Source organism: Oenanthe melanoleuca, chromosome 9 (assembly GCF_029582105.1).
Source record: "Oenanthe melanoleuca isolate GR-GAL-2019-014 chromosome 9, OMel1.0, whole genome shotgun sequence".
In the NCBI taxonomy this organism is placed as follows: Eukaryota; Metazoa; Chordata; class Aves; order Passeriformes; family Muscicapidae; genus Oenanthe; species Oenanthe melanoleuca.
In genome coordinates, this window is record NC_079343.1 from 17,434,898 (window position 1) to 17,462,265 (window position 27,368).

At 36.5% G+C, this 27,368-nt stretch overlaps 1 protein-coding gene across 5 annotated transcripts in view; it reads left to right on the plus strand.

Moving 5' to 3' along the window:
- The window catches only part of NLGN1 (neuroligin 1), a 415,320-nt gene that overhangs the window by 225,198 nt on the left and 162,754 nt on the right, over positions 1 to 27,368 (plus strand). For all 5 annotated transcript variants that reach the window (XM_056499192.1, XM_056499190.1, XM_056499191.1 and 2 more), the window contains one exon: positions 3,699 to 3,851. In XM_056499192.1, coding sequence (XP_056355167.1) covers positions 3,699 to 3,851 — 153 coding nt within the window. The remainder of the gene's footprint in view (positions 1 to 3,698; positions 3,852 to 27,368) is intronic.

Sequence of the window (27,368 nt, forward strand, 5' to 3'; positions counted from 1 at the left end):
GAAAAGCAATGCTTGTGACATCAGTGCTAAACTAATTATCTTTTTGTTTGAAGTTGTCTCCAGGTAGGCTTTTCTCCTTTCCCATTTTGGCTGTTCCCTGCAAATTATGCTTGTTAAGTCACGTGGCCAATTCACAGCAGTTTTGAATGACTGAAGCAATAATTATGTTTTGTTATATATGACAATTGTGACTGATATTCACAGTCAGACCTGGTTCCCTGTTGTGTAATGTAACAAACATAGAACAAAAGTCAGCCCTATTCCTAAATTGTCTGTAACATAATTAAGATGAGACATAAAAAGTAGATGCAACAAACATTAGAGAGGTACAGAAAAGAAGTGATAATAGAAATAATTATAAGAAAGTGAATGTATATGTAATATAAACAAGGTTATTCTCTGCTATACAATAAGATCTACTTAGATGTTTTATGAACTAGCAATTTAAAGCCAAACAAAGCATAGCACTGAAAAATGATCTGTGTGACTGAAAGCAGAATTGAGCTGAATTTGAGATGGATTTTTTAACAGTGTTATCCTTGCATATGTCTTTGAAAAGAAGAATGTGTCCATTTTTAATTATAGCAACATTTAATAAAAAGCAACAAAAGTGCAGAACACAACTAAATTAAATCAGTCTGTAAATCTACCCTAGGCAGAAATGTCACAATTACACCTAAAGTCTTCAGGTTCAGAATGAGCTACAAACACAAATCACTATTAATCTGCATATGCAAGTGTAACTGCAGTGTCCTGAGATCACTTCAGCACATGCATGAAGAGGACTGACACCAGTCTGTAGGAAAAAAATGAAAGATATATCACTTATGGCCAGATTTTAAAAAGTATCCGAGTACTAAAAATATCAATTATTTACTTAAGTGACTCAGACACTTCAATATTCACTTTTGAAAAGTGCATCTTTCTGCTGCTTTTGTACCAATACACAAAAGTGCTCTCCTCACAGAGTATTATCCTAATTCTTCCTCCAGTTTTGTTTTAAAGGATGAGAGTTTTCATGGAGGAACATTTTAAGACAGGAATCAATTCTTGATTACAGTCTGATTTTTTTTCTCTCTTCTTTTGATCTTATAATTTAATAATCTCAGTTGCTAATGACATATGTATTTAAACACTCTCCCAGCTGAATATTTGCACTTTTAAAAAATTCCAGGCTGTAGACTGCAATTGATCTGAAACCTGTGACCGAAATGCAATAATTTTTCTTTTTGCCATGAAGAGCTCCACAGCTTTGTACAATCCATAGCCCAAAGTGCCTCCAGCCTCAGGTGAATTCTGCACACCCTGACTGGTGTCTCCAGCACTAGATCTCTGGACTAGGACTCTCAGATGCACAGTTTTTCTTTTGCAGGAGGGATTCTCCTTCTGACTGATGGCTTTGGCAGAGCAGCATGAGGAAAATTCATTCTGATGTCATTTGCTCTGACATGGCACAGGGTCAGAGCTGAAAACTGGCCTTCCCTCATCTATCTGATCTGTAATCTTTACAAGGATATTAGTAGTAGAAAATAACAGTATTATGGAGACAGAAATTACTCAAAGAATAACTTCCTTATATATGAGATTTTATTCATGGATATTTGCTTCCTTTCTCAGATAAAAGACACCCATTCTTTTCTAAATATTCCAATAATATTTTCCAGATATACAGGCCAGTTCTACCAACATTTCATTGCTGTTCACAGTTGGTGCTCTGTAATTCTATGTAATTTTAATTAAAGAAGAATTCTGAGACAGTCTCCCCCTGTGTTACCATCAAGCATACAATTAACTGTGTACAATTTCTGCTGGGAACAGTCACACAGTGATTTCAGATTAATAATTTATTATTGCTTCCATATTTGTACAAAAAAAAAGAAGGATGCATAGACTAAGAACAAAGCATCTCCTGAAAAAGTATAAGAATTTGGAAAGACAGTGTAGATTTTAAATCTGAGAAGATCATAACTCCATTCTGTGGACAGTGAAGATAAATAATCTCTAGCTTTTCACTCTGAAAGTTGCATGTTGGAAAGCTCTCACTAAAGGCCCAATCAAGGAAGCAATACAAGCAATTTCATGCACAACCTTTCATCAACTCCTTGGTCTTGAATAAGTGATTGTTCCAATACTTCCGATATTGAAGATCCAATTTTTGATCTTGACTCTTCTGGCATTTTCTTCAAATTAGAATCAATATCAAAATAATAGTAGCAGTTGGCTTTTTACAAACAGAAACATCTGTGCTGATGTTTTTCAGCAAGTTCCAAAAGCAGGTTTTTAGTGTAACTGCCCCCACCCACTCCTTCCAGCACTTCAGAAACAATTCTGGCAGTTCTGCAGAGAGCTCCCTTGAAAGCTTCTTAACTAAGATCCCTCCAAATCAAAGGAATAAACAATACATCTGAGGTTTCTTCAAAAGCTGAAGGAAGCAATCAGAGAAATCACTTGAATACTGTCATAATGACAAAAAAAGTGTTGTTGAATCAGAATATTCAGAACAATTCCTCACTGGGAATTTTCCTGTGCTCTCTTGCTGTTGTCTTTCTTGGTTTGGAGGAACTACTATGGCATATTATGATTTGGGTGGTGGAAGAGACTCAGGCACCCAGTAAATCAGAACAAAATGCAATTTAATCAGATGTAAAATTTTAAATTTAAATCTAATCTGATTTATTTCCTGTCCAACAGAAAAACCCCAACTTTTAAAAACATATCAGCCCATACTAACTGCTTTGAATTGGTACTCAGGAGCAATTCTCCTCAAGAGGAGTGGCACTCTTCATATATTCAAAATTTTATTGTAAGTAGATGCATCCATTTGCAAATATTGTTTGGAGGTGGAGGGATACCTAAACCAAAACTCCAAACAGTATGACAATATCTAATTTTGTTGTCACAGAGAATGGCAGAGTTTCTAATATTTAAAAACTGTTCCCTGCCTTTGATGTACCTTTTGAGAATCTTGCCATTTTTTTGAATACAGAGTGGTGATTTTTCAGCATTGTTCCAGGCAATTATTTTTTCAAATATTCAATCCTTTTCATGATTTAGGAAACAAAGAAATATCCATGCACCTTACCCTTCAGGCTACCCAAGTTATCAATAATCTTAATTCAAGGCCTAAGTGCTAAACAACTTTCAAGTACTTTTTGAACTCAAACTTCAGACCTCTCCAAAGACAGCTGTTTGTACACTCCTTTTACAAATTAGTGGACTGGAAGAAATCAACATTTTTATGTACAAGCAGAAGTCATGTTTATCTTAATATGTTGGATTTCCCTTAGCTAAGTGAACAGAAAGTTGCACTGAGCTTTCAGAAGTGTTCAGCCAAAATGAGCTCACTCTTATGTTAGTAGAAGTTATGTAGAAGAAGACACCCAGTTCAGCAGGGTCAGAATCAGAGCAATGCCACACTACATTTGAGCAAATGTGTTACCATTTTCATTTCCTTTCTGCTTTTCAGAGTGTTCCAAAAATAGGAATTTTTGTTACGAACAAGCCACAAAGAAACACTTGTGCCCACCTGCCCATTTCCTTATGTAAAAGATGTTGCTTGAGAAACACTTTGAGAAAAAATAACCTCACTAAAAAAAAAAAAAAAAAAATTAAAAAAAAAATAATAATAAAAAAAAAATATTGCATGTATCTTCTTTGGTGCTTTCTTGAGATAAAATGTGTCTTAATATTTTTTCCAGACATTCGGGACAGTGGGGGACCCAAGCCTGTGATGGTGTATATTCATGGAGGGTCCTACATGGAAGGCACTGGAAATTTGTATGATGGCAGTGTTCTAGCAAGTTATGGCAATGTGATAGTCATCACAGTCAACTATCGCCTTGGGGTGCTGGGTAAGCAGCTTTCAGCTTTCCACTAATCCCTGCTGTCTGCAATGCAATTCAAATTGTGTGTGAGAATGTGCTTGGGAAAAAAAAAAAAAAAAAAAAAAGGCAGAAGAGCGACAACAAGTATTTTTAAATTTTCTTTGTCGAATATAAGGTTTGTATTCTGGGGATGAGATGTAAAGATATTGCAAGTGTTTTCTGGAAGAGCCTGCTGTCATGAAACAGGTATTCCCATTGCTGAGCTGTCCAGGCAGAAGAGTTTCAGCCTTGTTTTTATTGTTGTTTTTTTTTTTTTTTCTTGTGTGGGGGGTTGTTCTTTGGTTGGTTGGTTGGTTTTTGTTTCTTTGGTTTGATCTTTTTTGTTTGTTTCTGTGAATAACACTGATGCTTTAATTCATAGACAGGTAAATTAATTTTCAAAAATCTTTTAATCCATATAAGGAAAGGTTTGCTATTAAAATGAAAGAGACTTTTCACTACCATGATTTTTTCATGCTTTGAAGAAGTGAAGGATGTTATGAAAACATCTTTTTATCTGTTTGTTCTGAGCTTCATTGTGGTTTTGAGAAGTGTTATGGGTGTTATTCAGTACCTCCAGTGTTTCTTTTCCTGTAATGAATTAGAGAATGAAAGAGTTACCTTTGATTGTTTCAAATCAATTCAATAGAATGTGCTCCTGCTATTAGTAGAGGTGTGTGGTCTCCTTCTGGTACCTTGTATTTATTAAAATAAAAATTACTCTGCTATTTTCTCAGAGTAGTCACATGCTAAATTCCACCTGCTCTTGAGACAATATGATTGCTAGTGGGTTTTTCTGCATATTCTACCAAAATATTGCATGCTAAAACTCCTGAAAGGATATAATGGAGATCAGAACAGTAACCTCAGAATACTTAATAGGTGTAAGGATATTCCCTATATCATCTGAAAATTGTGACAGACCAAGTGTCATTCACAGCAGAGAGTTTATTCTGAAGATCAGTCAATTTTATTTTCAAATGTCTGCTACTCTGCTTTGCTTTTGGGCTGTTGGTTTTTGTTCATCATGGCTCTGTTCTTGGTGTTTTGAATTTGGATAATACAGTCCCCAGTGCATCATTTCTGCTTTGCTCATCTGGGTAATTGTCTTCCAACAGTTTCATTTTTGTTAAATATATGACATCCTAATTTCAGGGGGAGGGAATGGATTTTGACTTTAGATTTTGATATTTAGTCTACTGTGATTGTGTTTTACAAGGGACTGAATAATTTCTAGAGAGATCATAACTATTATTGTCTGTGTTTATTCCCTTGATACTGGAGGTTTAATTTGTGATGGAACACTTTAAGTAAGGAAGTTCTGGTATTTTTTATCGTTTTCTTCCCCCTGTTTTCCAATTATGTGACTTCAAGTCCTGGACACATATTAGTACAGCAGTTAATAATTTAATCAACATTTCAGTTTGATACCAGTGCCTGTCTCAAACAATATTTCTCTGTATTATGCCAGTATAAAAGAAAGGATCTATTATCTGAAAGGGCTGTTTATTTTTTTATATTATTTAGTCAGATTCCGAAGTCATTAGTAATTGCAGTGTTTAAAAGGGCTAGTTGCTTGAAAGATGAAAATTAATATTCTTTTTTTGATGATAATGGGTTTTCCACTTGTAAATTGACACTGATCCCTGAAGGAACCCACAGCTAACAATCACATGAGAGGATGTAGGGATGAAATAAGGTCTGTCTATTCCTTTCCATATCACCTTTATTGATCTGGTTTCTTGTATCAGACTTTTGTGGATATATGTCTTTATCTGGGTGATCTCTGTGAGTCATCTGCCATCGTTTCACCAAAATGTTGGCTTTTCTTAAATAAATAAACTGAAAAAATCATTATCATTCAATAAATATTTAGAGCAGAAATAGTAACATTTTATTATAGACTAATCTCCTCAAGGAGCTTTGTTTTTTGGAGATGCAAGATTTGCTTCTAAATAAAATGTTAGAAAATGCTTAAAAGTGGAATCCATTTGGTAAAAAGAAAACAATAATAAAAATTAAAGAATGATGGAGCAAGTGCATCTAAAATAAAAATTAAAAAAAAAAAAAAAACAACACCAGAAACCAAAACAAAATAACAAAATACACTAACCAAACAATCCAACAAAAACCCAAAGCACTGGTGAGTTTCCTGCCCAATTTTGTCTTTGAAACAAGTCTGAGAATGAAAGTCTGTTAGAAACTGTCCTTAGATAAAGGTGATGGAAAAGAGAACTGTTTGCCCTGGGAAATTGGGGACTACTGAATAAGAAGCCATTGGAAACACACTATGTCTTCTTTAGATTCTTTCTGAATGCAAGTCTTGTGCAAGCAATTTCACCAAGAAGGAATACTGCAGAAGGATAGTGCAGATATATTTTTATGGCTTTTTATTTTTTTTGGGAAAGGACAGATATGAAGACAAGTTTGGATTCTAAACTCAGGTGATTGGAGATGTCAAATATTTACTCAATATATATCCACCTGGTAAAAAGCAGGAGGATTTTATTTAATTTTCATTAAGAAAATGGAAAAGATTTGTAAAAGGAATCTATTCAACATCCAGAAAAAATCATGATGGACAGATTTAATACTGCCAATGCTGTTTTCTGTGTTCTTTCTTATGAAAGGTTTATATAGAGAAGGAGAATGCTTTGGGTCACCAGTGGCTACTACTGCTTTCAGTTTCAATAGTAGAGAGAAAGGAAAGAGCTGCTTTATGCTAACTGGGATTTTGTTTCTTTATTTTATTAGTATATACTCTTTGTTCTTGGTTATCTTTAAGCCACAGGACTTTAACAGCACTCATACAGAAATAAACCATTTGTATTGAAGCTCACAAACTGAACAGGGGGAAGGAATAATGATTTAGAGAAATCTCTAGTTTGAGCACTGCTTTAAATTTCCCATTTTTTCTTCTTTAAGAGGCAATGGTTGTCCCTACAGAAACAGTAAATTTCCATTCCAGAGGTCAGGGTCAAAGGTGGCAATAAATAAAAAGGAAAAGTTGTCTGTATTTTGTATTTTCTGTTTGGCATTCTGATAATGTCTGCCTTGGGAAGGCAAGCATCCTAAACTTTTAGACCAAAATTCATGTCAAAATGGAAGCACACCTATGAGTGAGATTGTTCTCGTTATGCCTTCTTTAATTATATGAAATTTTCCCTTTTGAGGAGGGTAAAGGAAACATTACTGTCATTTAGTCTAGCATTTATCCTCTCACCCTCTAGTTTGAGAATATTTCCTGGGATTACTGAATAGAAAACACTCATACAAGTTTTCCACCATTTCAATTTTTTTTTCCATTTGGTACTTTTAATGCTGCAAGTAAAGCCACTGCAGCAGACTGAAAGCTCTGATAACATTACTCAGTGCTTTATTTCCCAAATAACTGCACTGAAATGAATGGGGCTCTTCAGTGCAGAGCATCCCCTTGTGACAGAGCCTGCTTGCCCATAATTTGAAGTGCTGTGATGAAGAACAAGAGTACTGGAAAGGTATTTGATCCTCTTGCACAGAACTGTTTCTGAGAAGAGCTGTTCTTAGAAGTCTGTTGTGTTTTCCAGCCCAAAATTCCATTTTTCAGTAGTGTGTGCTGGGCTGCAGCGTTCATGCCAAATAAAACACACATTAGTGACAGAAAACAGAACAAAGCAAAAAACACTGTCACAAAAGCCCTTTCTTAACTTTGTTAGTGACTGTTGGAGCTTTATGGATAATTTTGTGGAAAAGGATTAGTATTATTATGCCATAAAATATTTTGTTGCTGCATGTCTGGATAGATTAGGAAAATGCCTCGTGTTTGAACAAAGATTTGCTGCTGATCCAACCTGCAATCCCCTACTGGCCAAAGAGGTGCATGAAATACAAAACCACAGCCCTGCAGTAAGAGCTGGGCAGCCTGTGGCCAGCCCAGAATTCCTGCCCTCATCCACCCTGCTCTCAGCAAGGAGCTGCACATTCCCAGCAGGCCAAAAAAAATGAAGCACAACCTTTCCTTTGTGGGCAAGTTTGTGTGCTTCAGTGCCATGGCAATTGCAGAATTTAGCCTGGTGAGCTCTTTCATGGGATGAAGAATTATCAGCTGACCGTGTGCAGGTCACAGAGATGAGAATCTGTTCTAATGAAAGCTGCTTCAGAGACACTTGGAAGTACCTGCCTGTTATGGGGGTCTCATTCCATTGGGATTGACTAGAAACTGTCTTGTTTGGTTTTAATACTTTTCTCTTTTTAAATAGAATAACATACCATATTTTTTTCCCATTGCTTTCAAACTAGATCTGCTTTTTTCACTGTTACTCTGATTGGTTAATTTGATTTACCCTAGTTTTGGTAATTATTTACTTTGTATTGTCTCCATCACATAGTTTGGGTATTTGGGTTTTTTTAACCTCCCTGTTCCTCCCTTTATTTTGACATGGAAGCACTACTGAAAATATTAAAAAGAGGATTAGGAATGTGATTCAAAATAATGTATACAATTTAGATACAACACTTTCAAACATTGCTTCATATGAAATTAAAAAGCTTTGGTCAACTTTGTAAAGATGTTGTGATGAACTAGTGTTTGTTTTCACTTAAGTATTTTTGCAAATATAGATTATTATGTTCTTATTCTGTAACCTGGAGAGCTGTCTCTTCTGAGAAGTTTTTTCACTTCAGTAGAAGTAAGCATCTCATGGCATAGTGGCTATTCAGTGAAAGTAACAGTGCAATAAGAAGGTTTATGTTAGTTAGATATCAAAGGAGCTAAAAAATGTACAAAGACTCTTTTTCCTACATTGCTTAGACTGTGGGGTTTTCTTTTATAGTTCACAATTTAATATCCAGTAAAAGTGGGAAAATGTTTGATCATTAGCTTTGGTGACAAGCACATCCATTATCTTTTTATGAAACCTTAAAGGTACTGTCAGGAGATGGCATTTTATTCCAGCTTTGCTGCACCTCTAAAGGGTCTCTGATGAGCCTTTTTTCTATTATCCATTTCCTAAGATGTTTGAGCAAAAGTGATAGATGAGCAGAAGATTATTGCCTAATTAAAAGTACATTACATTGAAAGTAAAGATGGAAAATTAATAGCAAAACACATCAAAATGTGCAGTCAAAAAATCATTCAGGTTTTCTGAAGGGGAAGAACATGTAGGGACTGTTAATCTATAAACACTTTTAGGGACCCCTAAGAGTTTTCCTTTTGATATAAATGAAATTTTAATATTATAAAATTACACAGTAGAGAAGGTGTCCAGCAAGCCTGATCTGATCCCACCTTAGCCTGGGGCATCACAGAGCCTTGGTATGAAGCCCTCCAAATGAATTTGATTCTAGATAAATAGAAGGAGTTAATTTAGAGAGAATACTGCAGTTATCTATTCCCCCTGGTGCTGTACTTCACAAGGGCTGATTTACACATCCTTAGAATTCTAAAAATGTATTTGACAATCCTTATTTAATAGAGCAGGTAACCTCAGGGCAGCCCAGCTTGCAGGAGGCCCAAGCACAGCTCGCAGAGATTTGCAGTGTCCTAATTTCACAGGTCCATTAATAGAATTAGCATTCAAATCTCAGACCTGCTGTAATTAATGATATTTTAGGGGGGGGGGGTTTGTGGGTTAGTGCCAGCCAAAGGGAGGTGGGGCTTGCAGTGGAGCAGAGAAAGGAAGATTTCCACGCTTGGGTTTGTGCCACCAAAATGCCAAAATGGATGTGAGGTAAACAATTGGTTATTGACTGGAGATCTTTGAAGGGTAAACTGCAAAGCACAGCAGGCAGGATATTTATAAAATAAATAGTATGCTCTTAAAATGAACCATTTCTTTTCTATTTCTGCTTTTTCTAGCACAGCCAATGACATGATCCACCTGCTTGGATAGATGCACATACACACCAGCTTCTCTATTTTTTAGGGCACAAAGCCATAATTTTATTTGCCATTGAATAGGTTTCTCTCTTGGTACATGTACATTTTAAATGACATGTTTATTCTGATGTTTTTCATTAGACTTCCTTTTTGGTAAACAGAAAAATAACAAATAACGAACTTTAAAACTATTTATTTTGGCATGAGAGCAGTTTGTGTCATTTCTGTCAAGAAAAATTATTTTTTGGTAAGATAAATTTCCTTCATCAATATTTAATCATATAATAAAAGTATCCCAGTTTTTCTAAATAGCAGATTTATCTTTGAGAGCAGAATAAACTTCAGCATGATAATATTTGCAAAATAGGAAGGAAAAAGTTCTCGCTGAAAACAAGTTATAAATAACTTACTGCCTCAGAAAAAAAAAAGTCAAAATCTTTGACCCTATTATCCTGCATGATGCTATTTGTAATTTTTATCATCTAGCTATGATTTGTAGCTACCCTTGTTTTGCTTCAAGTAATATCTGACTAAATTACTTTTCCACCATCACTGATCCCCATGCAAAACCTTTAATCTGCTGTATTCTTAATGTTTCAGCTGTACAGTAGTACCTGTATTTTACACTATGCCCTATCCTAAGCCTTTGATTTTCTTGTGATGGGGTGGGAGACTTCTTGGGGAGCCAGATTCGGCCTCATCCTTAGGAGCAAACAGAATTTCAGCAGCTCTGCCTTTGCCAGGATGCCAAACTTCCCAGGAAAGGATTTGCCTGACTGTAATCCAAGAGGTGGGGATAAATTGGGATTTTTATGCAATTTTTATCTCACTGCAGAGCATTCCCACACAGAAGCAATCCTCTGAGTTCCCAATATTCTGTTTTCCATCCCATGCAGGAGGACATTAAGAATCACTCATCAGCTAAGTCAGGTCTGTGTCCAGCCTTGGTGGGTCAGGAACTCTGAACTCCTGACATTTATGCAGCTGTAACTCATGCCCAGAAAAAAAAGAGGTGAATGAAAATTCTTTCCACATTTATGACAGAAGTAGCAGGACAAGTAGATGGAATATTTCTAAATTCCCAGTTGATGGCATTTAATTACATAGATTAAAATAGTTTTCTGAAGCTTAAATTAAGCACTTCTGTATACTGTGGGGCTTTGGAAGCAACAGATAACTTGACAGGATTTCCATTGCAAATATTGCTCTCATTTTTCACACATTTCAATTGCATAAAATTCCTCATTTTATGGGTTTTTTTGGTGTGCAAATTAGTTTACATATATGGGTACTAGCTCAAATATTATTCTGATACTTCCTTGATGTAGTACCTCCTGATATTTTTGAGTCAGTTGAACAAGAGCTGTATTTTAAGGTTGTAGTAGCACTTTTTAATGGTTAAAAAGAGTAATGTGAACAATAGATCTAGAGGCACAAAACTCTCTTGGCAGGAGTAGTGGCAAGAGAGAGCCCTAAATTTTTTCTTCTATTTAATGTGTGATCCATTTATAAATGCCTGCCTCAGCCAACCTAGAAAATACTACAGTAGAAATGTTGCAATTTGCATTACCTTCTAATGGAGAATATATAGGAGACTTCATTGTTTGATGCACTAATTTCTTATATCCCAAGATGTACTGGCAAATAAATATTATTTTGGCAAAAAACTGCATTTGAATACATTATTGCATGAAAAACTGCTATGTGAAGGTCTCTGAAAGGCCAGAGGAAATGTTGTATATTGGTTAATATCCCTTGTTAAGCAAAGTATGAAAATTGCCTTCCAGCAAATGTAAATTCTAGATACCAATGCATTTGTAAAAGTATTTTGAATATATCTTGTGTTTTATATGTTACAAACTAAAAATAATTTTGAGAAAAGAAAGATCACTTACACACTTTAATTAAGAACTTGAAATATATCCTCCATGTTTCAGGGGATTTATTGCTTGAGAAATAAATCTTACTGGCATTTTTCATTGTTCTGCAGTAATTTTTCACTATTTTTTCAATATCCTAGTGAAACAGAATGAAAAAGAGTTGTGCAGTCTTTGCATGGGAGACTCACTACACATTCAAGAATTCTACTGATTTTAAATCTTTTTTTCTGTATTTTCTGTCAGGTCATGGATGTTTGTTTTTGTGAAATCTCCCTCACTCATTATAAATTTGTTCATTTTCCCAAGGCTTTCCACCAGGATTTTGGTTTAGGGACCTTAAATTGCCATAGGTATGCTGACAAATTTCTTTACTATTAATTTTACTATTGAAGAATGAATTGTTCAGTATAGAATCAAAAAAATTAAAAGAAAGGAGGCAGAGCACCATATAGCTCCAAATAATTTCAAAAAGATTAGGCAAACATATCCCTAAGCTGTTTTGCTAACTTAGATTCCAACATCCCAAAAGTTTGGTAAGCACTTGTGTCATCTCACTGATTCCCACAGGAAACACACATTGAAATGAATTTCTTCCCAAAATGTTTGTTCCCATCTCTACTTCTTGGTGTAGTTTATTGCACTTTAATTGATTTGCTTCTCTGACTGAGATTTTCCTTCCAGCTCCAGGTAAATGCTGTCTGCAGTGGGGATGGGTTTGCATTTCTTCTGTGAGGTTTCACTAAATCAGTGACACCACAGGGTGTCCTTCAGTGGGCCCCCTGTGTGCTGTGGGGCCAAAGGCCACGAGCTTTCAGCTTCCCTTGAGCCATATTAATGACCCTGTAAAATGCACTCCTGAGCACCCTGGGGATGTTATAATTACTCACTTCATTATTACGTGCCTCTTGAAAAATGTTCTCTAAATATTTTCCTTTTGCCATTATCTAGTTCTTAACAAGGATGGCTAAATTATAGTGGGGTGGACTGAAAGGGAAATGTTCACATTAAAAGGAATATTAACTTTCTTCCCACCATGTATTTTTTTCTGATCATTTACCTCTCCTGTGGGGAAAGACTGAGAGAATTTGGTTTGTTCAGCCTTCAGAGTGACCTGAGTGTGGACAGCCAGCACCTGAAGGAGCTACAGAAATGGAGAGGGACTTTTAAAAGGGTCTGGAATGAGAGAATAAGGGGGAATAGCTTCAAACTGAAGGTTTATATCACAAAAAAAAATTCCCTTGTAAGGGTGGTGGGTCCCTGGCACAGGGTGTCCAGAGCAGCTGTGGATGACCATGGACAGGTTGGATGGGGCTTGGAGCAATTTGGGATAGTGGAAGTTGTTCCTGGCCATGGCAGGGGATGGAACTAAATGATATTTAAGGTTCATTCCAACCCAAACTATTCTATGAATCTATTATTAGAATTTTCTCTTTTGATACTTTAAGGGCTGGCACATCCTGTGTGTTCAAAGATTAAAGCCGAGTTTCCTTCATCACTGAGTTTCTCCTGTTGTTGTACCTGATAGCTGTTAGCATGCACATTGTTTGGATTTTGGTTATCATTAGGTTCTTGAATTACTATTAAAGATAAATTAAACTAGAAATTTATTTTCTGTCTGATAACAAAGAAATGTCTTGACAGCTACCTTGCTAGCACAAAGCTTTTCTAATGTGGGTTCTCTCCAGCTGAAGATGTGCTTTAAAAATGTTATTGATAAATATTACCTGCATTTTCCAGCAACCACACAGTTCCACATCTGTGGTAGTGCCTGAATTTCATCTTTGCAGTTTTTTCTGGGCAGATGCTGTAGAAATAGTGATCACAATTTCAAATTTAAGGTTCTATTATGAAATGCCTTTAAAACAATGCACACGTTTCTTTTCCTTTCCCCCTCATAAGTGCATAATGTTGCTTTTTTATCCTTTCAAAGTTCTATATAGTTGTTGGCTGGTTTCTTTTTATAAATATTTCATAAGTAGTGTTTTGATCTCTGGTTCAAATTCAGTCATGGCAGCAGATGTTCTCGTTGATAGGTTGCTTTTGAAAGTGTTGTGTACAAACAAATTTACAAACAGGAGTGTATTCAATAGGTGTAGTGGAACTGATAATATTGAGAATGTATTATGAAGAATAAATTTTCAGTTTTAACCTTTTTTTTTTATTTGTGACATGTAGAATGTGAACAGAAAATGTCATTTCTTGGCTATATGTATCAGAGATGCAGCTGGGGGTTAGAAAAAAGTCTGGTCAGTTTAAAAATATTAAAAAAGCCCTTGAAGACTTTGTAGTCTTGCAATGAGATCCAGTTCCAGGATATCACAGAGCAGATCCTCTTGCAGGGTGGAGGAAAGCAGCTGTCATGAGAAACCATCAACTTTGCTAGAACTTGATCTGTTTTTAGCAGGACTAAGCCCAAACAGGAAATATTATGTTTGCACCAACAAGGTTTTGCACCTAGAGAACTGCCTGGTGCAGTGTCTCTGAGGGAGGTGCAGGTTTTGTTTCTCCTGCCTTGAGCACCAAAGAAAACTGGCTCCATGTGTTTGTTCCTCTCTCTTACTCCCACTCTTCTAAGCTCTTCTCTGTGGCTCATCACTCCTGAGCTCTGCAGTGCTCCAGAAAGACTCTGAACAAATTCTGGGTATTGCATTCAGGGTATGTGAGTCTTGCTCTGCTTTTACATGGTTCCCTTACAACACTCCAACAAAATAACTTTGAAAAATGAGCCCAAGGGTTTATTTCCCATTAATGACTGAATGCTGGCATTTGGATGATGGAAATAGATACATTCCTTTGTGTGACTGTACAGATGAAAGCTTTTGTCATGAGATTGTGCTTTTCATTTATATGACCTCTCAGTTTTCTACTGCTAAAACTTGTTAGTCCTTTAATAGCTTTTTCCATCACATTATCTGTAGTTTCTCAGTGCTTCCTCCCAGGAGATCTCTATGATTTAGGTAAAGATAATCAATCTCACTGAAAAAAACAAGATTACTTGTGAGGATCGATGTGTGCTAACAGTTAGTTGTTCAAGTCATCCTGCAAAGTTGCAGAACCCAGCAGAAACATATTCAGAACCTGGTTCTTAACTTCTCCCTGCCAAGTGAGCAATATGCAAAAAGCCAAAAGAAATTAAAACAAGCATGTGAAGGGGTGTGGCTTTCACTGGTTTCAATGTGAGTTTATAGAGAATGAGGAAGATTTTAAAAAAACAACCTGACAGTCTTGGCATCCAGCAAAAGCACAAGTGGCAGTGGGCACCAAGTATAGAGGAAAGTCCAAACTGTGTTTATTCTGAGGGTGGTCAGATGCTGGATCAGGTTGCCCAGAGAGGCTGAGGAGTCTCCAGTGCAGGGAGATGTTCAAGCCCTACCTGGCCACAGACCTGAATAACCTGGTTTACTCAGCCCTGGTCCAGCAGGGGAGGTGTTGAACCAAAATCCCCACAGGTCCCAGCTACCCTAAGCTGTGATTCTGTGATCCTGAGGCAGAGCAGTGGGTCTCAAGTACTGTGAGGGATCAGAGGAACTATTCTCTAGACATCTACCTGGTATTTTAACACCTGATTATCTTTGTAAAACACCTCTCTGCATAGTTTGGACTCGCCTGAAAATGAATTAGCCCATTATAGTTGTCTTAGGCAAAAAAACCAAAACATAACAACAAAATTTTCCACAAAGCAATAACCACACTACTGCCTTTTCTTTTTTTTTTTTTTTTTTTTTTTTTTTTTTGACACCAGTAGATGTATCATCTCCTCACACCTGCTAAGGTTTCAGCCTGTGGCTCAGGGGCACAGGAGGCATTTCTTATTCTACCATCCCAAAAGAGGAACCTGGCTGTGTTTTGACAGCCTGGCAGTGAGAGATAATGATCTGTCTCCTGAAAACTTAACCAGGCTTATGTCCAGAGCAGAGGTGCAGAAACTTTTTCACACCTAAGCCTTTCCAGATCTTTTGGTAAACCCTGCCCTTACTGTGGCATTACCCAGGAACTGAGCAGGGGGTGGAGGTGGGTAAGAATCAGATGGTCACAGGTTAGATCATGCAAAGTCTTGTGTTGCAGCTTTCTCTGCTGGAATTTGGGTTCCCAGGAATGGAGCTCCTGATTTTAAGGAATCCTAAAATTGCCTGCAAATTATGAGACAATGGAAGACTACATTTTCTCTCCCTTCTTTGCCTTTTTCTCCTCTTAGGAAGGATCCAGTGTAAGCTGGATGTTGGCTTGTTTTTTAGCTTGGTGCCATTTTTTTAGGTTCAGCCCCCACTGGCATCTTGGGTTTTCGTTTTTGTCAATCCTGGATGTTTCTTCTGTGCTGTCACTCATCTCCCTCTTCATTTTCCAGACAATTTGGCAATTCCTGAGGACATATTTTTTCACATCTCTTGATGCATATTGAAAAATCACATGTTGATAAAGACCAATTTCTTAAGTAAAATTTGCCTGTGCTATGGATGAATACATCACTTAGGGTACATTAGTGAAATTCTAAAACCTTACCTTTTGGAAGCTGATCATACACTAAAAGCAGCAAAAAGGAAAAAAAAATTAAATTGCCAATTACAGCTAATAGCTTGCTGCAATTGACATGAATAAAGCAGATTGAATGTATTTTTAAAAGCAGCTTCTCAGTAAATCCAAGCAGTGAAATGTTTTGGAATGAAGGGAGGTTAAATATCCTGTGCCTAACAACTTGTAGAACCCAGAAATCTGTTTTAGAGACATCCTTGGGGATTTCTCTGTAAGAATACAACTGATAAATGGCTTTGTTTTCCCTTGAGAGTGTTTACATATATCTGATATTATTTGCTGCATCTCCTTAAAAAAATCCTCCCCTCAAAAATTTTAGTTTTAAAAGACTGCAAGAAAATATAACCCAGTGCTAGTGACAATTATTATTTCATTAAGTATTTTCAATATTATTTCATTTTCTATTCAATATTATGGACTCTTTAAAAAGCAGTGTTTCTAAGGTGAATCAAACAAGTTGAAGTACTTTTTCTGGAAGTTGAAAATGTATTTTGTATATTAAGTCACTCATTTTTCAGAAGGAATATTATAGTAGTTTTAAAGATGGAAGAGTTTTAAGAAGAGCAAAGAGCTTGTTATACTATGATAAGTAAAGAAGTAAAGATGTCTCACCTTTCTGAACATTTTTTATTTATGTATTTCTCAGCACTGTGTAAAGCACAGATGAAAGGTTAAGAGAGTAATAAACAAAGCTGGAATGTGATTTTGATGGGTTAGCTGCACTTTGATCCTCAGACTATAAAACTTCTACCTGGGTCAGAGCTAGCACTCAGCAGGACAAACAATCACCTGTTTGCTGCACTATAAAAAATCACAATTCCTTTTTCTATGCAATGCCAGCAAACATTCTGTGGCACTAAAAGATGGAAAGGGAGAATGTAGGAGTTTTAGCAATTTGTGTAATTTAAAGCTGCTTTAAACATGTGCTAAAGTTTACTTTAAAGTTCTTTGATCTTTAACCAATAGCACTATAGGAATGGATTTGCAGCAAATACTGAGCAACTTTAACGATATCAAAAATACTAAAAATACATGAAATTGTTTAAAACCAGAAATGAAATTGTAGGTTATGTGATATCTTGAAAAAGAGCAAAATCTGTGCTGCTTTTATTTCAGTTAGACAAGATTACATTCCCTACTGCACCAAACTGTTCTGCCTTATGATTCCACAGAAACATTGAATATCCTGAGTCGGAAGGGACCCACAAGGATCATCAGTACAACTCCTGGTCCTGCTCAGGACTGTCCAAATTTCCATTTTCTCCTCCCCATTCTTTCCTTTAATTGGATGTCTACTTCTTTTTGAGTTTCCTGTTTTCCCTGGTGTTTTCCAAGCCCAATTATCAGTGCTGTCAGATGTGAAGCTGTGCCATTGCTGTCCCTGGGATGCTCAAACAGAGCTGGAGCTGTGGCACTGGGGATGTGGTTGAGTGGAACATGGCAGGGCTGGGGCAGTGCTTGGACCTGATTATCCTGGAGGTCTTTTCCAACCTTCAATATTCTGTGATTTGCACACAGCTCCAGTTTCACATCAGCCTGAAGAAGACAGTCTGAGATAAAAGAAAGATTTATAGGAAATCTAGACCCTTTAAAAAAACATAGGTTTGATGTTTCCTTTCTTTTGGTGTGCCTGGCCTTTGTTGCTAAAATAGTTTTTGTGGGTTTATAACCTCTATGATTTCTGTTGGTCCTGATCAATTATAAATATAAGCAGTTCTGCTGATTGCAGTTAAGTTGCTTACATGGATAAAATTAACATGGAATAGGTTTTTTTATCGAGTCTGACTCTTGGAGAATACAGCAAAGAAAATAATGAGAGTTTACTTTTAAGGCAACTGGAAAATAAATATTTTCTCCTTGGAATCTCAGTGCAGGAAAAGGTATGATTTCCACTTGATCAATATTTGGCTGATGTATAAATTGTAAAATAAATATTAGTAATTCTAAGGACACTTATTGTTCTTGATTATCTTAATAAAGCCATTCCAGTACTTTACAGGATCACAATAGTAAAAATGATCTCATTTTAAATATACAAAACCCAACTATTGCAAACAACTTTTTTTCCAAAGAAAATGACACCCATATTGACCTTTTTATGAACAAGATAGTCACACTATTATTACATTAGTCACAGTATTATTACATACTGTGAGTAGGGTTATCACAAATGCATAGATTGTGCTTAAAAGTGTGACCATATCTTTTAATTATGTCCTTGATTCTAGCAAATTTCGGGCAATAAAAAACTCATTAATTTTAATTGTGTTGGATCAAGCCCCATATTTGTAATGTGATGTAATTGTCCACTGCATTCCTGACATCTGGCAATAAAATTCTTGATCATAAAGCACTAGATTATATTTATTGGTGCAGGATTAACCATCAGGCAATGGTTAGTCAGGAACAAAAAGCTATTCAGAGAATTCCCTTATCAATGATTAGAAAATTAAGTCAGAATATACATTTATTTATATTTATTAAAAAATTACATAGCCTCTGTCACAATCATATCAATGTAAAGCAGATACAAGCTGTTGCTCCTGACAAAACAACTTCATTTCAATCTGTTAGAGGTTGAGGGATATGCATATTTATTCCTTTTTTTATTTTTCTCTTCAGATATTTCCACCACTGAAAATTTGACTAGCAGGAAAGAACTGATATGCCATAAGTTTGAGCTGGCATGTTGTATCACAATGCTGGGATATGCCTTTCTACCTTGATTTATCTGGTTAAAAAAAATAAATAAATAAAAATTAGTGTCCTTTACAATTATTTCCAAGCAGAAGAGATATAAATGGAAATACCCAGGTTGGTAAAACTACTCTGGATTACACAAATGCCACTGCTTGCTATTTATCTGTTTGTTAATTATACCTAATTAATTAATTAATTAATGACTTTCTCTTTGATTGATTACAAACATATTGATGGAGCTTTTGACTCTGAGACTTCCAATAGTGTAGCTCTGCACAATCCAAACATTTGGTTTCTGGGATGCAGCAGGAGATGGAGATGATTTCTCTCATGGCACACTTTCCACCTCAGTGGCATTTGTTTTGTGCTCAGCCAGGGAGCCCTGGCCTGGCTGGCTGTGCACAGCTGGGCAGAGCCCAGGAGGGGAAGGATTATTGCTCACTTCTCTCTTGTTCTACACCAAAGAGCAGGTGGTGGGGGCACTTTCCCTTCCCCCAGTGCTCCAGCCAGTGCAGGGCACTTTACACCAGTGAGTGCACAGCACTTGGAGCTGTTGTGGCAGCACAACCCTCAGAGACTCCGTGCCAGGCTCTTGTCAAGGAGCTGGAGCTCTCTGCTGAATTGTGTGACATGCAGGGAATTAATAAAGGACCTGTGTCAATCTGAAAACCAGAGCTTACTGTGCCCTTACATCCAGAGCAGCACTGGAAGAGAGATCACAAATCTGGCATCTGGTTTTCAGGAAGCTTAACCTCTTGTTCCTCACATAAAAAAACCCAAATCAAACATCACAGCTAGTCGTGTATTCTCCTCCCTCTGCTGAATAGCTCATCAAGGTCTTTAAAAAGTAAATAATGATGGTTGAAAAAAGTGACTTTGACCTATTTAAGCAGTTTAACCTGTTGTAAGTTTTTATGAGACTAACCTTTTTTTGCTACTTCTTTTCAGACTCTAGTTTCTCATCTGATTTGTATGCAAATCTGTAATCAAGTAGTTTTTCCAGGGAGTCCTGTTGCTGTACAGCTTTTGGTAGTATTTTCAGAAACTGACTATGCCAGCATTTCTATTTTTGTTTTAGAGAATAATTAAATTGTAATGCATAAGGCTATGTAAAATTTTATCACGGAATAAGTGGCCAAAGTGACATGTGTCATTGCATGAGTGATGGAGCAGAGGAAACTGAACAGTAATATTGGAATTATTCATTAATTTAGCTTAGATTAATTTTTATTTCTGAGCTATATGTCCTAGAGACAAACTGAGGAAGGTGGATGTAGCAAGGCTGTTTACACCTGACACTCAATGGCAGATGTGGCTTGATGTCACTGGTTTTGGTTTGAAAGTGTGGTGTTTCTTTCAATGCCTCCTTTTCTTCTTCTCATCTCAACCATTTTGAGCTCTCCTTTTAGATCACAGAAGATCTGCATCTGAGAATAAAGGTTCTTCCACCCCCACCTGCATCAGTTCAGTAAATCTAGGTGTCATCTGCCTAACAGCATAATGAGCAGTAATAACTCATAATGACCATAATGAGCACTAACAGCTGAACATGTCAAATATACTGGAAAAAAGAATAGTTCCCTCTGGGACTCCAGCCTCCTCAAAGTGGAGGTACAAAGTGCTCCTGCAGATAGCTGTGAACTACTGAACTGCAGTGCAACCACAGGTTGCTCCAAAAAATCATTCCTAGAGGGTGACAGCTTTTGTTGATGTTTTTTGACATTATGTTCATGATGAAGTTAGATTTCTCAGAGGATTTTGAGACAAAACAGCTGTTTAAGTTTCTAGCCAAACCTGAAGGACAAGTTCTTTTCATCAGGGCAAAACCACATGCAGATCTCACCCTGGGCACAGGCAGGACAATGATTTGGCTTCTGGTTAAGGTGGGACCAAATTTTATGAGAGCAGCTGAGGCATTTAAGGTAAGATGTGACCCAAAATATTATTGGTTTATTCTATGTCTATAGAGCAAGGTCTGGGGAGTAACTGCAATCAGGTAGGCTGTCTGCCATTCCCACTAGTGTTTGCAGCTACAGATGTCCCAAATTAATTTACTTGATTTATCTTGCACAAAAGTTTGTTAATTTTGCAGTTCTCATATTTTTGGCCTCTGGGAATATTCTGACATTTTGTATGAGGGTTTTTTATTGGGCTTTTGGTTTTTGTTTTGTTTTTTTTTTTTTGCTTGATTTTGCTGATGCACCACAGGAAAATATTTCTTTATTTACCTGGAAAATTAAACTCTTACAGATATCATCATGTTCCCCTTGATACTGGCTGATGCCCTATGCAGGAAATAGTAACAGTAGCACTACTTTCTTTTAAAATGAACTATTAAACCTCTGTAAAAATTCAGCTATATTTTTATCCATTCTATTCTAATCTTTATGTGTGAAAAATTGCATCTGAGACTATGAAAATAAAATGAAGCACCCAAGTTTCTGTCTCATGATAAGCAGTGAGGGATACTGTAGGAAACTTTGGGATGTGTTATCAATTGTATCTTCAAGCAGATTCAAAGATGTTACTGAAATAAGGCTCTTGCCTGAAATTGATGCAATGTTCTTTAGCTGAAGTACTCATCAAGTTTTTAAGTGCATGCATATTTTTCTCAGTAAGTGGTCCAGTTTGTTTCATCTCAGTTAATTGCAGTCTTGTGGATAGGTTTTCCACATCAGAGCCTGAGAGTCTAACAGTATCAATATTTATCAAACAACAGGGAAACATAAGGAAATATAAGGAAATATAAAAAAAATTGTTGCTTTACTAATCAGCAAGAAAAGTGAGTCCAAATGTCATAATCTCCTAAAGAGTCAGTGTGATGTGATACTAAATAAATACATCCTGAGCACAGCAACTGACTGAACTGGGTTTGGAGAACATCTCATGTGTAGGTGGAGACTTTTTCAAGCAATGCCAGTCTATTGTTTCTGTAATGGGAAAAATTATGGCTGATCTCAAAACCTAGTATACTAAGTAAAATAAGTGTGAGCAGTAACATATTAGGAAAGCAAAGCTGGTACACAATGAGCCATATTAAAATATCATCCTTGGTCCTATCAACTTTTGCAGATACTGTTTGGCTTCCTCTCCTTTTATTTTCTGAGGCAAAAAAGAGTAAATTAAAGACAGATTTTACAGGGAAAAAAATTCTGCTGACCCTGTTCATTGTCAGGCAAAACCCATAATTTTTGTTTATATGTTGTTTTTACAAACTGGGAGGATTTGGGGCAAAAGAGTGTTGGTTTTGGGTTTGTGTTTGTTTTGTGCTGGTTTTGCCTCTGGCTTTTCTTGTGTCCCATGACAGTGCTCAGCTATGCAGGCTAAAAGGATAACTTTCTTCTGACTCATAAAAATGCTTGAGCAAATTACTCTTTTTAGGTTTTATGATGGTACAGAATATACCAAGTGGCCATAATTTTTTTATTTGGATTTTTTTGGGGGGGGTTACTTGTTTGTTTGTTTGTTTGTTTGCAGTATTTTAGGGATTTTTTGTTTTTTTTTTCTGTTTTCCTTTGATTTTGTTGGTTGTTTTTTTCTTGAGGGGAAATTCCTAATAATTTTTTCACTTCCCTTCTTCATTTGCTCCTCTTTGATGTTAGTTTTTAGCAATTTGTATAAGAACAGCATATGAAAAAAGGCAGGAAGTATTTTAGTGTCGTTCTTTGGTTAAAATTAAGAAAAAAGTAGGAATATATTTCCTTGTGTATGCCATTTATAACAACTTAGTCATTTTTCTGGTGTACTGCTGACTGATTACCTTTGGGGATATGAGCTCTGCACACGCCCTAGCCAGACTCCAAACTTATTTTTTGAGTTTTTGACTCGGTGTTGCCACTTACCCTCTCTCTTGAGCCACGGTGAGAGTCTCCAGGAGTGAAACCTTGACTGAAGTGTTATTACCACTGAAATATAATTGTGAATGACAGTGAGTTACTACCACCTGCTGCTGCTCACATGGCTGAGCTGACAAGAATTAAGTTTTCTGGCACCAGGCATCTGGCAGTTTGCATCATGCCTCTGTGAGTGCTGGTCACTGGAGCCACCAGTGAGAGCCTGGCAGCTGATGGGGGGCAGACCTTGGGCTCCCTGGCATTACTGAGGGTTCAAAAAGAGACAAATCTGCTTGAGTCATGGCCTTGATGAGATGGGTTCCCCTGTTCTGTACAGCAGAGTCTTCAAGAGAGACTGAGCTGCAAAGGAGAGTTGTGTTTGGGAAAGTATTCCAGCACCCTTGGCACACTCTAAACTCTTAGGAATTGCATCTCCTATTTCATGCTGAAGTAGCCACACCTTGTGCTTTTTATTTCCCTCCCAGATTTGCTCTGTGAGTGAGGAAACTCATTTTTCTGGGCAGTTTCTGTTGGAATCAGGGTGGCAGAGCCTGTCCCAGCCCTGCCCTGTCCCTGCAGAGCATCCCAGCCCTGTCCCCAAACCTCTCCCTGCTGTGGGCAGATTGTGGGCATCTGCTGAGCCCTGGAGAATGCTCCAGCCCACCCCACTCCAGCTGCTCCCTGGGCTGGCTCTCTGTGGGGTTTCTCTGATTTTCACAGGCACCAGGTGATCCTCAGATAACTATTGAGTGAATGAAGTCAGCTCCTGTTTTCCATCACAATGAAATGGAAATTTCTTACCTTAGCCCATTGTTGTTTCTCTAAAAATCACTGCAATAACAATGCTTAATTCTCTGGTTTGCAGTATCCCATGAGAAAAAGAAACTTTTTTGAAAAGTCCCTTCTGGTCTTGAAAAGATGAGCCTTCACAAGCACTTCTGGGCACCTGGCATGAAACTTTGCCCTACCAGGACTGAGCTGGTACAAATACTTCAAACCCCAGTTACTTAAACAGTCTGTCCCCATCTTTCCTCCAAAAAAAAAAAAAAAAAAAAGTCAAATCTATCATGTCCAGACCTGCCAAACTAAATGATCTGATCATAAGCCTCACTTTCTTGACCATCTAATTGTACATTCATCCCCCTCTCCTAGCCTGATAATATGTTCCCATATCCATTTTTTATTATTTTGAGAGATCTATCTCTGTTTTACCTGAAGGAGATACAAAAATTTTCTAATAGCAGACTGAGCTTTTTGAAGATCTTGCACAGCTCTTCATCCTTTTTCTGATAAGGAAATTTTACTGCACTTACTGTCTCAAATTACTGCATGGTATGAAAGGCCTAAAGCAAAAATGGACTTCCATAGATATATATATAGCTAGGAAATATCACAGAAATTATGCTAAAAATCAGAAAGGTATTATCCAGTCCCTTAAAGCATATTAAGATCATGGACAGTTATTTTTTCCCCTATAGATTGTTACTTCTCCCTCACAAACTCCCAAAATCAAACCCTAGATGCTCAATCATGGCTTGTGAATAGCTCAATCTAAGCTGCTTTTTTTTTTTTTTTTTTTTTTTTTTTTTTTTTTTTTTTTTTTTTTTTTTTGTCAAAAGACTATACTGTCCCAAAATTACATCTAAAAGTCATAATTTCTGAAAGAAATATGATGTAACTAGCACTTCAGAATATGGTAAAAATGAAATATAAATTGGCATGCAGATGATCTGTAGACAAGGTGATTTCATTATTTTCTATGCATATGTCTTTAATATAAAAATGTGGATTACAAGGATTTTCTAAATTTTTATGAACTTTTGAGTAGCCAAGGCCACCTTCCTTTTTTTCCATCTACTCATCATGAAACTTCTCCAAAGAGGAGTCTTGAATAGAAGACATGGAATACAGTTTAAAAAAAAAAATTGGTTTTTTTTTTCTTCACTTCCTTTGGAATGATTTCTAAGAATGCTACAGGCACACGGTTCTCACTGTGGAGGCAATAAGTGGTTCCATATCAAACACAAAAGGAAGAACTTTCTTTGTAATGCAGAAGGAATAAGAGCTGGTTTCTTTTTGCTTCTTATCCCCTTCTTGTTTAAAAAAGATTGTGACATAATTTCTTCTTCTGTAGAATAGAAAATTGTTACTTAGAATAATTTTTTATAAAGCTGTCATCATTCATTACTATTTATAAAGTGGTTTGAGATCCCTAGAGAGCTTTATCCTGTAAGTGAATTTTCACTCCCTCCACAACCAAAAAATATTAATAATATTTAATACTATTTTTAAATTTTCTTGATCACCTGAATTGGAATAGTAGATATTATTCTTCATTTTTAAAAAAGCCCAGCAGTTTTCATCTTTGCATTCTAAAAGCTGTCTAAAGCAACACTGCTTGCAATTTCAATTTTCAGGGTATATCCACAAATTAAAAAAGTGAAAAAAATTATTTATTTCTCCTTCTAGGATCTTTATTATCCCAAATAACAATACTCTCGGATTTAACCACTACAGCTGTTACAAAAACTTAGCCTCTGTTATACAGAGATTTGTTTTTTAAATGCTGCCATTTAGACAGGCATTCTGTGTATTCCACTTTCCTTTTTCTTTCTTGCTTTTTTTTTTAAATAGGCTATGATTTTTATCATGGGTTATCCTACTGTAAACACACAACTTTAATTTCCAAGGGCATCTTCCTTCCTGACTCCTATGGTAATCCTCAACCTGCACACTATTGGTTTTCATTTTCTTTTAAATGTCAATTTTAAACCCTTAAGTATTGAGTCCAAATTAATATTTTATGTGGGCTCCTTATTCATCACATGGAGTAAATTGTCTAGAATAGGTCATTTACGTAGTGCTGGACATTTCTCTACAACAATAGCTCTGAAAACAAATTCTCCCATCTTGCTTGGTTGCTGATCCAATAGCAATATAGAAATGGTTGAGGTAAGGTTAAATAAAGCTCTTTGACAAAACTTTGGCTGCACTTTGGGGACAGAGAAGCATGGTCTGTAAAATACTAATTGTTAGAGATCACATTGACTTCATGCTTTTTCTCTATCAGTTTGAATACACTGATGAAAGATTTGGAGTGATTTATTCCAAGATTGGTTCCTGATCAAGAAACCACAGTAAAACATTCCATGAAGAGTCTTCTCTTATGGAAGTGAACTGATTTTGAGCTCCTTTATTCAAATGGAAAATGCAATTATGAGGGGAAAAAAAAAATCAACAGGCAAATGTTTGTTCATCCATTATGTTTTAGTATGGACACTTTGGCAGTTGGGAAAAGCAAAGATCACTGAAGCAGTTTACACAGCTGGGTGGGTGCCAGGGGCAGTGGTTCTGCATTCACACCTGGCCAGGATCTGTGCTAACCTAAGTGCAGCATTCAGCTGTGCAGTGGGCTGGAATTTGGACATGGGAGGTGCTGTGGAGCCAGCTGGCTCCTGTGCCTGGGTGTGAGTAGTTTCAATCACTTTTTTATAATTTAATGCACTAATCTTTCTACCAAAACCAATTTTTTTTTTGAACTCTACTTAGTTCTGTTCCAGGCAGCTGGTATTGAAAAGGAACTATGGAAAACTTCCCCATTGACAATTTTATTTGTTGCTGTGGACACTTGTGGGGTGGTTTTTTCTGGATTTTTTGTTTGTTTGGTAGCAGCATGACTGGGGCTGTTGTGGTGTTTTAACTGAGCACCTTGGCTCTGCCTTTGTCTGTGGACCCCATATCTCAGTCTAAATCAAAGAGAATCTCTGGTGGAGAAGAGCCAAAAGGAAGAATAGATTGAGAAAATAACAGGTGAGTACCATAATAACTGATATCATATTTAACAATAGAATCATAATAAATTACTAAAACATAGTATTTAAAACAAAAGAAGTATAAGATATAGGTAAATCTGACCTATAGTAGGAAGGCAGACTACCAAATTGAATTTTTAAATGGACAAAGAGAATTTGAGTGTGGGTCAAGAATTCCCATAAACCTCCACTTTTAATTGTGAATCCACATGAAGAAAAACACCTTTGTCTCTCAGTTGTGGAAATACAAGCTTTAGTTACTAAATTAATGACTGGAGGTGGCACTTGGTGTTGTGGTTTTCCTGGCATGGTGATGTTTGGTAAACAGTTGGACTTGATGGTATTTGAGGTCTTTTCCAACTTCATTGATTCTGTGAAGTTTGTTGCAGTACATTGGTCTGACAGCTAATAACTTCACACATTGGCAATTTGCTGAGTAGATTATAATTTATTCTCACTTTTTAAATTCAAAATGTGATTTTCCATTGTATTTAGTCTACTTGCATCATGGGTGACAAATTTCTTTCCTTAGGGGCAATCCCTTATTATCATAAAATGCTTTTACCCAAATTGTGACATGAAGAGAACACCCAAAACTCTAAGTCTGTTAAATTTTAGAATCTGGCTGTTAATTTATTGCCATTCTTAGAAAAATACACTTTTTTAACTCATCACATTTTGCTCCAAATACAGAATGGACTCTCTACTTTGACTCTTCAGATCTCTCTTTACATGATACATAACATGGGAAATTATTTCTTTTACTTTCCAGAATAATATTGCTGGGAAATACAGTGTAGCTTGTTTCTTTTAAGCTTTGGCAGGGAAGAGTTTACAACATTCACATCACACGAGAGTGTCTTCAATCCTATGTTTCCTTCCTTGAGATGTTT